Source organism: Bombina bombina, chromosome 6, assembly GCF_027579735.1.
Source record: "Bombina bombina isolate aBomBom1 chromosome 6, aBomBom1.pri, whole genome shotgun sequence".
In the NCBI taxonomy this organism is placed as follows: Eukaryota; Metazoa; Chordata; class Amphibia; order Anura; family Bombinatoridae; genus Bombina; species Bombina bombina.
In genome coordinates, this window is record NC_069504.1 from 1,060,464,467 (window position 1) to 1,060,478,390 (window position 13,924).

Genomic DNA, 13,924 nt, shown 5'->3' on the forward strand with positions numbered 1-13,924 from the left:
GCGCAGCATCATGCGAACGCACACATTAACCCTGAGATAGGCTCATATGTAAGAGGCAGGGACGGGCTGCTATATAAGAGGGTACATGAGAATGATAGGACCGGCCACGAGATCTCACACAGCAAAAGGACTGTAAATAACATGTTTTGTCCACAGGCACTGCAAGCGGTTGCACCTGTAGCTGCGGCAGGGGGACAAAGTGAGCTCCGGCAAGCAGAGGAGCAGAGGGACCACAGAACAGAGGGACCTCTCGAGCAACCAGGGATCAGTGGAGGGGGAACAGCAAGGGAGCAGCAATCCAACTCCTCACAGACAAAGGCAAAAGGTAAAAAACGTAGTGCTATACTTTATTCTGATAGTTCTAGCAGTAATTCTGACTCTGATGGGGATTGTGATGTGTTACGGGGCCCCAATAAGAAAATATTGAAAATAGTACAGAAAATGTATGCAAAACAGGGTCATAAAGAGGAGCAAACGGGCTCTGATTCAGAGGACAGTGAGGAGGGGGGGCCCAGGTTGAGGATGAAATGAGCGGGGTACGCTTAGTCCCACTGGCTGCGCACTTAAAATCTAGATTGGTACAAAAAGCAAAAAAAGGGAGATACTTAGATTTCTTTGACATAACTAGAGAAGCGATTGCCACTAAGTCCAGGGGAGAGGGGGCAAAAAGTAGAAAAAAGAGTTCATTTGCAGAATGGGTTAAGGGGTTTGCAGTGTACGCAGAAAGTTTCCTAGAGGCACACCCTAGCCAAATGAAGGGTATGATGAGATACCTACACCTAATCACAGATTGCTTCACAACATATGGGGGTTTTTCCTGGAAGGATTATGATGAGGAGTTCAGGAGGGGCAGCGTGGCCACAGGGGGAAAAGGCAGGAAGGATTTCGGGGTAAAAATCATAGATACATGGTCCCGTCTGGTAAAGATAGCAGAGGGGCAAGGTGGCAGTAAAATGCAATACGGGAGCGCGTTTGTAGCAAAAGGGATTAAGCAGGAGATAAAAGAATGCTGGGCGTATAACGATAAGCGCTGCGATAGAGGAACGTCTTGTAGATACAAGCATATTTGCAGGCATTGCGCAGGGAATCACCCCGGGGTGGAATGCAGGAAGAGCCAAGGGGGAAAAAATGATTCCTTTCGTGCCCCAAATAAGTTTCAAGGGGGAGGAGCTGGGGCTGGCCAGAACCCCTCTGAAAGTAAATAAGCTGGTGGAGGCCCTAGAAGGATACCCATAGGTGAGGTAGAGGGAAAGATTAAAGGGGGGGCTACTATACGGGTTCAAGATACCCATACAGGGGAGGGTAGAAGCCACAAAAAAGAAAAAAAACCTAAAGTCTGCGTATGAATTGCCTGAAGTGCTAAGGGGTAAATTAAAGAAAGAGGTTGAGCTGGGAAGAATGGTAGGCCCCTTTTTGAGAAAGCCAATAGAAGGGTTGGTAGTGTCCCCCTTAGGCGTAGTCCCCAAGAAAGAATTAGGAAAATTTAGACTGATTCAGCACTTATCGTATCCTAGAGGGCACTCAGTCAATGATGCCATAAGCAAGGAAGATGCATCAGTAGCTTATCAATCTTTTGACAAGGCGGCGGGAATAGGAGCAGATTTAGCAAAAATCGACATAGAAGCCGCATTTAGGCTATTACCGCATCACCCTGAGAGCTTCAGATTGATGGGGTGTAAGTTTGAAGGCGGCTACTATGTCGATAAATGCTTGCCAATGGGGTGCTCAATCTCTTGCGTGTATTTCGAGGAGTTTAGCTCCTTTCTGCATTGGCTGATACAAGAGAGAACAGGTAGTAACTCACTAGTGCATTATTTAGATGATTTTATGATTGTTGGTAAGCGCGACATCGGCGAGTGCGGGAGAATACTGGGGGAAGTGTTAGCAATTTTCAAGGAGCTGGGAGTGCCGGTAGCACTAGACAAATCAGAAGGGCCCTGTACCTCTCTAGCCTTTCTGGGAATAGAAATTGATTCGATAAATAAACAGTGCAGGCTACCGGGGGAAAAAATTGAGAAAATTAGGCTGGCCATAGACCAAATGCTAAAGAAGAAGAAGGCTACCCTTAGGGAGATGCAGAAATTACTGGGCCTCATTAATTTCGCATGCAGAGTGATACCCCTGGGCAGAATTTTTAAGCGAAGGCTCGAGATAAGCACAAGAGGGGCAATATTACCTAACCATAACATTAGGCTAAGTAAGAGCTTAAAAAAAGACCTGAGAGTATGGGATCGTTTTGTGAAAAACTTTAACGGTATAAGAATTTAGGAGTAGAGAATCTTAGCAACCAAGCTGCAATTATACACAGATGCCGCAGGCGGGTCAGGTTTTGGGGCATACCTTAATGGCAAATGGTGCGCAGGAAAATGGCCAAGGCTATGGGAAGAAAAGGAATGGACTAGGAACCTAGTGTTACTGGAATTATTCCCCATAGTAGCCGCAATAGATCTGTGGGGTAGACACTTGGCTAATAAAAATATTCTGTTTTGGTCAGAGAACATGGGGGTAGTAGAGGTGTTAAACAACCTATCGGCATCTTCCACTCAGGTTATCCCATACGTGCAGCACCTAGTTCTTAAAGCGCTCGAGAATAATATAAGCTTCAGGGCCAAACACATCCCAGGCGTAAACAATGTTATTGCGGACGCGCTATCAAGGTTTAAATGTGATCTATTCAGGCAGCTGGCGCCTAAGGCAGAGCTAAATGGTGAAGAATGGCCCATTTCTCTTTGGCAGATTGGGTACAGTTAGAAATAATCAAAAGCTTGATAAAAAAGGTCTTTGGCCCCGCGGACATGGACAACATATAGTAAGCACTGGGAAGACTGGAAAAAATTTATGGGGACAAAAAGGGCACCGAAGAAAAGCTATTCTTAGGAAACTTAGCACAGTTAAAACAGGCACAAATAAGAAAAGGGAAACTGACTACAATATTGGCAGCTGTATCATATTTTTCGCAGCTACTAGAGGTAAACGATGTGACGAAAAGATTCATAGTTAAGAAAGTAGTTAAGGGGTGGGCAATAGAGGAGGAAGGAAAGAAGGACAGGAGGGAGCCCATCACGGTAGACAGGTTGAGAGCACTGCTTAACTCACTAGGTCAGACTTGCAGAAACGACTTTGAGGCAAATTTATTTTCGGCAATATTTATCATCGCATTCTCTGCAGCATTGCGCATAAGCGAGCTAGTAGCAACGAGTAAGACCGCAGGGGGATACGGGCTAAAAGCAGGGGACATCAGGGTAGAAAGAAAATCAATTTTAGTGTTCATTCGGAAATCCAAAACTGACAGGGAAGGAAAAGGGACATGGTTGGTGTTAAAGGAGACAGGGGACAAAATTTGACCAGTGGAAGGCGTAAATAACTACTTAAGGGCAGGAGCAGCGAAAGGGGACATGTTCTTTAGACACGAGAATGGAGACCCAGTGACTAAATTCCAGTTTAGGAGGGTATTACAATTAGCGGTCAAGAAGCTGGGTTGGGATCCCAGCACACTTGCACCCCATTCATTTAGGATAGGAGCTGCCACAAATGCAGCAGCGAGTGGGGCGCCAGCAAAGCATATAAAGAAATTGGGAAGGTGGAAATCAAACGTTTTTAAAAAGTACATAAGACCACTATAAGAAGGGATAAGGGCTGCCATACATAAGGGCAGCTAGGCAGGCACTGCATGTTTTTTCCGTTGTGTGCAAACTTTGTCAATAATCAAGTTAACAGTCAAATTATTTTATGTTGCAGAAAGAGCGTTAAGAATCTGGGTCTTAGGACACTCCTACGTGCATTGGGCTGCAAAGCAAGCGGCCAAATCCAAGCAAGGAAAAAACTTAGGTTTCAATACAAGCGCAGTCGGAATCAGGTGGATAGGGCAGAGAGGAATGAAATGGGGACAGTTAATGGGGGTAGCACGAGATTCAAGGAGAAAATGGGGGAAACCTGACATCCTGATCATCCACCTAGGGGGTAATGATATAGGTTCAACACCCTCAGTTGAGCTACAAGAGCAGGTCAGGGAGACTTTGCGATGGTTCAAAGCAGCATGGCCAGACACAAAACTAGTATGGTCTAGCATCATTGCAAGAAGGTATTGGAGGGACTGCGTATCCCAAAAAGGGGGTTTCAATTGCAAGAAGAAGGTAAATCAGGCAGGAAGGAAAGGGATGGAAGAAGTAGGAGGGCAAGTGCTGGAACACCAGCTTATCGGGGTCCGGAACCCTGAGCTATACAGGGCAGACGGTGTCCACCTGACAGAGCAAGGCAACAACCTATTCCTGGAAGATCTGAGGGCCATCGTAAAGACCCTTACAAGGTAAGAAAAGGTCACTAAGTGTGCTTTGGTTGGCGGCAAGAGGGTCCTCTTTTTGTGGCAGGAAGTGGGCGTCCTGGCATGTGGGTAATGCAGTAATGGGGGGGAGGTATGTAGGGTACGGGGGCGGGGTATTGGTCTGTCGGTCAAACCCACAAGCTCTCCTAGTCTGCAGACCTTTCGGCCCGTTACTAGCAAATTTATGCCCCTGAGTTGCGCGCGGTCACGCTTCTTCGTTACGTGGGGACGCCCTGTTGCATGAATTGTGTTATCAATTCAAAATCCAAATTGGATTAAGGATATGTTATTATCCTAGTAGTTGAGGATCGCTCATTTTTCCTAATTTAGATTTGAATTTAATAAATGTGACATTTTCTAACGCCAAATCTGTGTCTGTCATTATTGGTATATGAAAATTGAGTAAAAGGGGTTACCAAACTAAAGGGAAAGGGGGAGCAGTTGGGTAACAGGTATCTGGGAAGATAGTTAAAGTGTAAATCCCTTAAAAACATTCAGAACAAACTGTCCCTCACAGTGTTTCGTTCCTTATTGTCTGAGGCTGCAGCATGTCAACAACTCCCCTTCAACCTGTTTTAGGCTACTCCACATTGCATTCTGGAGGGAAAGGACAGGCGTGGGTTAATCTGACATGTATCCTGCAGAATCGGAACAGATGCTTCATTAAGATTCTATGTCTTTCAGCACCTAGCTTAAGTTCCAGCATTACATATCCTGATATTTATGTCTAAGTTATAGCCTTTTGATCGTTAATTTTATGTTCTCGTATTTAGACTTCTTTGTTTATTCAGCATCATATGTCAGGTATATTTGTTTAACCTTCTCACATATGACATTATGTCGGTAGCTATCCTTTTTCTTCTGCCAACACATCAATACTCAGATTTATTAGATTAATTACTAAGGATGTTTAAGAAACGTTCCATCTCTCAGGCTTTATTTGCAAAAAGATGCATTACTTGATTTAATATTAATTTTACAAATGATATATTCCAGTCTAATGATATTATCTTGCTATGCTGGCACTCAGTATTTGCACATTATAGCTTGTCTTTAACATGTGTTGTAGGGAGAGCCTGATTTATGTCCCCTATTCCATACTCTATCTTTCTCCAGCTGTAATTATACGCAAACTCATTTTGATCATAGTTGGCTACTTTCCTAGCCTTTGTGTATTGCAGAGAGTACAGACTGTATGTCTAGGCATAAGAGGTTTATCTCCTTTAATATCTCTTTTACCAATTACAATTTTACCCTGTAATATGATGTCTAGTTTTTCACTGCAACATGGCTTGTTTGTTTGTTTTTTAGTTTAGATCCTTTAAACTTAGTAAAATGAGGAATGTACTTTTTCTTTATTTGGCAAAACTCCACTGTTCTACTTTTGTCCCAAGCATTTGCATTTTCTATGTTATTATCATATCTTGTGATTGTTCACTTGATGTTTTGATATGTTCCTTCATATAGACAAAAATATTACGTCTTTAGCCTTGTGCTCACTTTAGAACTTAGAGTTTGCTGATACTGTCGCACATAATGATACTGTCAAACATAATGATAATATTTACTTATGTATATTTATTTTTCTTCTTCCTCAATAAAAATAATTTGGAAGGGGGGGGGGCGGAGCCTGCTCTCAATGCGGCAAGACGTGTCTTTGTGAATCTCCTGAAGCATGAAAGACTTTATATAAGTTTTATATAGTAAATAAACTACACAGATTTTGTGAACGTCTTTTTGGCTAGGACCTGACAGATACCCAGTATTGAGGATCCAACGGTGTCTCTGCCTATGTTCTTTGAGACAGCTATGCAACAGGCTCTTTCACAGGCTTGGAAACCATTTTGCAACTAGCTGTGATCACGCAGCATGAAGATCTCAAGAAGCTAACCCTGTGTTAGCAGTGAAGCATAGGTCTGGGGCTGCCACAACGTACCCCCTCCCCAAACTTTGGGGTTAAGATATCTTGTAATAGGAATAAGCAGCATTAGGATTTTTTTAACAACTAAGGCCTGCTTCTTAATCAGAAAAAAAGAGAAAAAAAAAATGTGCCTACGCATTTTTTTTTTTTTATCTTCACAAATAAAACAAAAATAAATAAATAAATACAATTAAATGAAATAAAATAAAATAAACAAAAATAACAACAAACCAATAATAAATAAATAATAATAATGATCATAAAAAGTCCATATACACTCCAAGGGGAGTAGCGGCAGCTCCCTGTGATAGGAAGGTCAGGATCCTGAGAGTTCAAGTGATCTGGAAGGAGAAAAACACAGAGGCGCCTAATGGCCTAGTACCATCAACACAGTATGGATACAAATGAGACAAAAGGCTACTCACAGACGAATAGCACCGACTGGAACCTCACAGTTGTCCAGCTAACTGTATAAGGGCAACCAAGTGTCTGAAGTAGTCTTCCAGGATTGGCCACCGATATATTCCCAAGTAGAGACAGAACCAACCCCAAGTACCGCCCTTTTATTTACATTTTCTGCTAACCGTTCCAGTTTTCCTTGCTTAAAGTTACTTATAATTTTTTTTAAAAAGGTTCACTATATGAGGTCCAAAAGTGGCCACTTATATTCCTTAATGCCTTCTCTTCCTATTATTCCCACATAGGTTTAGAAGGTCCAATAGGAGCCTTATGAGCATGATTATAGAAGATCTATCTTCTGATTGGCATGTTTTTTATATGTGGTTTTATTATGGTACTGGATTTTGTACCTTAGCCTTTTGAGTTTGTATTGTAATCCAAGTTTATCCAATTGTATTGTATGCCATGACTTGAACCTCGATAAAAAAAATATAAAAAATAAATAAAAAACAATTATTATATTATTGTGGGGTATCAGCCCACCCTAGAATAGTTATTAGAAAGCTACAATTTTCAATAGATTTAGAAAACAATATGATTAATTCCTATACTCTTAAAGTTATTATTCATATTCCATATGGGCACCTCCCTCCTTTAATTAGAAAAAATAAAATAAGTGATACAATTTTGGCAAAAAATGTGTAAAAAAATAAATGAATGAAGTATTACATCTTAAACGTAGCCACCAATCAGGAAGTGCTACACAGGGTTCTGAACCAAAAACTGGCCAGCTCCTAAACTTACATTCTTGCTTTTTCAAATAAAGATACCAAGAGAATGAAGAAAAAATAATAGGAATACATTAGAAAGTTGCTTAAAATTGCATGCTCTATCTGAATCACGACAGAAAAAAATTGGGTTTTTATACTATGAAGCAGATAGGGGTTTCAAATGCTTGATATTTAACCACTATATGTGCCAGACAGATGGGGTTAACTCTGCTTATATGTGTCAGACGAAGGTAAAAAACACTTGATATCTAGGTAAAAAGAGTTTATACTGTTATACATGTGGTAGGAATGAGTTAATAGCTCTGTATGTAGCAAACCAGAGGGCTAACGCTGGTCTATATATTGTAGACAGAAGGGATTAACATTGCTTATTTACATTGTTTTGTATTTCTTTATAATACGCTTTTGTCAGCAAACTGAAATACACAGTTGCTATTGTTCTGCAAAAACAAAGTGATGATAAATTTCCAAATTACCTACTACAGAGGGTTCCAGGTCCACCATAACTGCCCTGGGCACATATTTGTCATTAGCCGTCTCACTGAAGAAGGTGGTAAAGGAGTCATCAGAGCTACCTGGTCCTGCATTGTTTGCCAAGGTGCCATCTGGCTGGATGCCATGTTCATAACAGAAGAGTTCCCAGCATGCACTGCCAATCTGAAGTCCTGCTTGGCCTATGTGCACAGAGATACACTCCCTCTGCTTAAGGAGTCAAAAAAAGAGACCAAATGATGGTTAGTGAACCCGAGTAATATTGTAATAGTATTATCATCTGATTAGCAAATATGTATACTACTGTTCTGATAAACATTACAAATTGGGAAACAGATATTTCTTATCTATCATATACATAATGAGAAATCAATGGCAATAGAAAAGAGTGATGCCCATTTATTCACTCAATAAACTTAGTAAAGTAGAAAACATAACAGAGATAACTGCAAAACATATGCATTTTAATGTAAACTACTTATCCTGTTTATGTCTATGAATGCTGACCTAAAGCACTATAGTACTGAAATTTGTTTCAAGTGTTTTTTGTTTTTTTTCTTCACTCGAACCAGGTGGTACAGCGAATTTAGAAGCTATACCACCCACTCCTATCCAAACTAAAGGTACATGCTCCCACTACCTTCACTTAACACTTGCTAGTAGCGTCTTGGGTGCACAGCAAGACCACTCATACTAGAGTAACATTACGTCACAAGAGCACTTCACATTGAACCCATTAATGACTTAAAGGGACAGTCTAGTCAAAATTAAACTTTCATGATTCAGACAGGGCATGCAATTTTAAACAACTTCCAATTTACTTTTATCATCAAATTTGCTTTGTTCTCTTGCTATTTTTTGCTGAAAGCTAAACCTAGGTAGGCTAATATACTGGTTTTTAAGCCCTTAAGACCACCTCTTATCTTAGTGCATTTTTATAGTTTTTCCCTGCTAGACAGTGCTAGTTCATGTGTCCCATATAGATAACATTGTGTTCACTCCTGTGAAGTTATTTTTGAGTCAGCACTGATTGGCTAAAATGCAAGTCTGTCAAAAGCACTGAAATAAGGGGGCGGGGGCAGTCTAGATACAAGGTAATCACAGAGGTAAACAGTGTAGTAATATAACAGTGTTGGTTATGCAAAACTGCAGGATGGGTAATAAAGTGTCTTTTTAAACAATACAAATTCTGGAGTAGACTGGGCAATAAGGATTATACTGTTGTTAATGGTTAATGTTTATGGCTTCCTCTGCCAGACATATACTGTCAAAATGCCTTTACAATTTGTATTACCAAACGGGAAACATTTAAAAAAATGTAGGACATACAAATTCATCATATGCATGTTTGAAGGAAGATTAAACTTTCATGATTTAGATAAGAGCACACAATTTGAAACAACTTTCTATTATCTAAATGTGCACACAATTTGTATATGCACACTTTCTGAGGCACCAGCTCCTACTGAGCATTTGCATTAATTCACAAAATATACGTAGCTGCATTTTGTGATTGGCTGATGGCTGTCACATGGTGCAGTGAGAAGGAAAATGTAACTAACTGAAATTTGCAACAAAAATATCTAATCTACTGCTAATTTGAAACTCAAACTAAGGGCTTATGCGTTGTCTTTTTATTATGCATGTATTGATTATGCTATTCTACTGTGTTTAGTGGTCCTTTAAAAATGATACTATATATATGACCAGATTATAAGTGGACCTTAAATAGTTACACGCAAGCAAAAAGGGGTTTATTGCGGGTGTTTGCATAGCAAGCGGGCGTCAATCAACCCGATCGTATTCGAACGGGTTGAATTGCGGCGATGTCAGACGGACAGGTTATGGAGCAGCGGTCTTTAGACTGCTGCTCCATAACTTGTGTTTCTGGCGAGTCTGAAGGCTCGCCAGAAACACGGACCCTCAAGCTCCATACAGAGCTCGATAAATGGGCCCCTAGGGCTCAAAGATATGAGATCTCAGGCGTTAGAAATAAAGGCAGGCAAAGGGCTTTAACATAGAGATACATACACATATGTCTAAATATGTAAATGTATGTATGTATATGTGTTTATATGTGTGTGTACATATGTATTTATAAGTGTATATATGTGTATTTATATGTGTGTACATATGTATTTATAAGTGTATATATGTATTTACAGACATATATACACATAAATACATATGTATACACATATAGAAGTGCATTTAAGCCCTTTGCAGTTAAGTAGATGAAATCATATAAATGACATATTTATGCAATATTCATTTTAATAAAATGTTATACTGTGTATTTCCTGTAAATAATTCACATTCCAATGTTCTGCACAAAGAAGAATATGTTCTAAGTACTTTTAAAAAGATATTCCTATGTATATCTGTACCTATTTATAATCATGTGTATATACTGTATATATATATATTTTATACCAAAATACCATCAGATATATGTAGAAATATGTATTTATGAATAAATAGAACATATTCTGCTAGGTGAAGAACATTGGTATGTGAAATATTCATATTTTCATGTCTGGTTAGCGCACTTGAGAATATGCGATCAGGTTAGCGCACAATTAGGATGTTATTTTTTTCCACTTTTTTTGCTCCATTGACTTCTGTGGGAGGATATCTTAAAGCAAGTTTGGCTTTTTGCGCCCGTCGGGTTAGCTCTTGTGAGAAAACAGTTTAATTTCAACTTGTAATATGAGTCCTACCCTTCACGTGCAAAAACCTTCTAGTGGAGTTAGTGTGTGAGCGTTAAATACCGCTCCACTTGTAATCTGGCCCATAATATTTAAATATATAAAAGTTACCTAAAAATATAAATAAAATATTATAAATATTTAAGTGATAAACAATTCAAAATTATATAGTGTTGTTTAAAACCCTTAAAAACATATTAAAGAAACACTAGAGTCTGCCACAATTGTAAATTAAATAGTTTATTAAATGGTCATTATAGTGGTAAAATAACATATTCTTATTAGTTACAGCATGAAACTTTATCAGTAGCAATGCTGCAACAATATGTGTTTAACCCCCACAGAGCAAAGCATTGCTGATCTCAAGCTGAAACTGCAGCCAATCCAATCAGAAGCGCTAGTCTCACAACCTAGCTGTGTAACTACTGCTGCTGATTGGATGAGAGGTAGTTTCCACTCTCGACCAGCAGTGTTCTGCGGATCCTAAGTGGTCCTTTAACTATGTGTTTAACCCCTTTATGGCATTAAACACATAGAGTTGCAGTGTTGCCAGTGATAAAATGATATGCTTTAACATTAGAGACTGTAAATCTATCACTATAGTGGCCCTTTAAAGTGAATGTAAAGTCAGCATGCTCTCTAAAGTTCGCATTAACAATAAAGTTAAAATAACAGCACTTTAGTTTATCATTTTTTAAAAAGATTGTAATTACCGATTATTTTTACTTTATATCCTCGCATTCGTAATTATAATCCTTTGCCCGGCATTTTGTCTCATTGATTGACAGGGTAGGTTCGATCATGAGAACCAAAAATTGTATTCCCCCCGGGGGACTAAACCCCTTTTGCCGTCGTCATGCGTCCGTATTGCGCTTGCGTTAGACAGCTCTTCTGACAACAATCTCTGAAGCTCGTGCACATTTCGCGCATGCGCAATTACACATTTATTGGAATTAGTCATTGATTTGTGAAGTTTTGGAGCACTAGGTAAGTATTATGGTACATGGGCTCCGTATTCTAAAATCATATAGTCCTTAATTAATCATAAAAGAATAATGGTTATCGGGAATTTTCGAAAGAAACCTTTTATAATTTTAGAAATTTTGACCACAAAGTATATTTATTAAAGCCTTATTTCTTTCCGTTTTTACATAATTTGATTACTATTATTACACAACAATAGTGTTCAGTGAATGTATTCATTCATTGAATACTATGTTGCCAGACATCTGCATTGGGGTTTGACGCATGCGCGGTGGTTAGCATCGCCAGGAGCACGCATTGCCACTACGCAAACAGCGGGTGGGACCGCTGTATACGTAGGATTGAATAAGACAAGGAAGTTGCGGGAGTGAGGAGCTGGTAAATACAACGGACAAAATTTACTATTATAAATATAACATTTATTATACATTTTATTAAAAAATGAAAGTGGAGGTTTGATTAATATAGTGATAAGCTATTCATATGATACTTTCATATCAGAAAAAAATTACATTCACTTTAAAGATTTTTAAAAATATTTGTGTGTCTACTGTTGAATCACAGGTGAAGGTGGCACCGGTTACAGTTGCTGCGCAACATACTCTGATGTATTCATTTTCTACTAACTACCATGAAGTTGTTAAATGAAATTAGAAGCAGGGTTACACTTAACTGAGACAATTTTAAGAACTTGTAAAATGAAAGGAGGAGGTATGGAAACCTAGTGAAAAACAGAAGCCAATAACACTTTACAACACCAGTAGAATTGTTTTGCAGCTGAAAATTAACCCCTTAAGGACCAGCGACGTACCCTGTATGTCACTGCCCTTTTTTTGAGACTTGATTGTTTTATAGCGCGGTCTTGCCACCAGCGTTGAGATTGCTCTATTCCACAAAGCCTGCTGGAGGGACAGCATTAATAGCGTGTTCTTGCTAGACTTGTGCTATTATGTCCTGAAAAGACCCTTAATGACCAGTGACATACAGGGTACATTGTGGTCATTAAGGGGTTAACATCAGCAAAATAAACTAAGTCATAATGCCTTCTTCAAAGGGACTATAAGATTATATTGTATTTATTACAGAAAATAGAGAATAGACACACTTCTGTTCTCGAGCAGAAAAAGTAGTGGGAAATCAAACTACAAAAGACTTGCCAGCATGGAGATAAATCTTGCAAAATCTTTGGGGGCTTTTTGAGCATTTTATTTGAAAGTATGTGTCTTTCCTTCCCACCCAGTACCAGGCATAGCGAGATAAACAGCTCTCAGGCTAAAATTTGCTTTTCTAAGTTTTTTTGAGAGGCCTTACAGTATAAAATCTCGCTAGAGCAAAGAGCTTTAGATAATCGGGCCATTCATTTGAAGTTCAATATCCATAGATGAAGCAAGGAATTCTCTTACCATTGTTATTTGATAGGACAATTTCTAATCCTCCGGGGCTGATTTGAGCAACTGGCTTGGTGGTTTTTGCCTTCACTGTGAGAATGTGAGATCAGTGACTTGCTATCATCATAGAGCTGCTTACATCATAATAAAAGAGGCTGCAACTGCTAATGACCAATGCGGGGTTGGTCAATTGATACCAACCAGGTGTTAATCACATTATTGCATTAGCATAAACACTGAACACTTGAATAGCTCCAGAATATTACAAGCTGACGCTGCATTCTGTGTTCCAACTGACAAGTTATGTGCATGGTTATATTTATTATGAATTCTTTCTCAACTCTACAGAAAGCTTGAACAGTGATACAAATAATGTCAAGTAATATCCAGACCTCAGTTATGTGTTCTTGTACAAAGTTATATGTATACAAAACAGACCTAGTTTAGCAGTCAGAACATAGTTGATAACTCTCCCGTTTTTCCCGGGACAGTCCCGCTTTTTTGGCTTCCTGCCTTTTAAGCGTTTCACTTGTTTTATTTAGTCTGTATTTAGTTAATATTGTGTGCAGAACAGTACTCTCATGACAGAGGGTGCTGTAGCTTATAATTTTACTTCACTGTCTCTTGTCTCTTAGGGGCTGATTATCTAAACGTCGCCAGCTCAGACTTGTTTTTTTCATGTTGACTCTCGCGGGCGATGCTATGGTCTTAAAAAATGGTTATCTTTAAAAAGGGGCAGTCCCTGCGAGTGGCAAGATGTCTCCAATTAAAATTATTTGAGCTTGCTGGAAAGGGAAACTTTGCTGTGTAGGGTGAAGTTAGCAGTGAGCATGGGAGCGCACTTTAAAAATTAAATCCTGCAGCCAATATCAATCACATTACGCTGCTTTCTGTGTATATCATTTTACAATATTATTTCA

At 39.2% G+C, this 13,924-nt stretch overlaps 1 protein-coding gene across 1 annotated transcript in view; it reads right to left on the reverse strand.

Moving 5' to 3' along the window:
* TUBA8 (tubulin alpha 8) overlaps window positions 1-13,089 on the reverse strand; it is a 59,986-nt gene extending 46,897 nt beyond the window's left edge. Inside the window, exons 1-2 of the mRNA XM_053716237.1 lie at window positions 13,020-13,089; window positions 7,909-8,134 (exon numbers count right to left, since the gene is read on the reverse strand). Of these exons, the coding sequence (XP_053572212.1) occupies window positions 7,909-8,134; window positions 13,020-13,022 (229 nt within the window). The 5' untranslated portion in view covers window positions 13,023-13,089. The remainder of the gene's footprint in view (window positions 1-7,908; window positions 8,135-13,019) is intronic.
* Window positions 13,090-13,924: the final 835 nt, after the last annotated feature.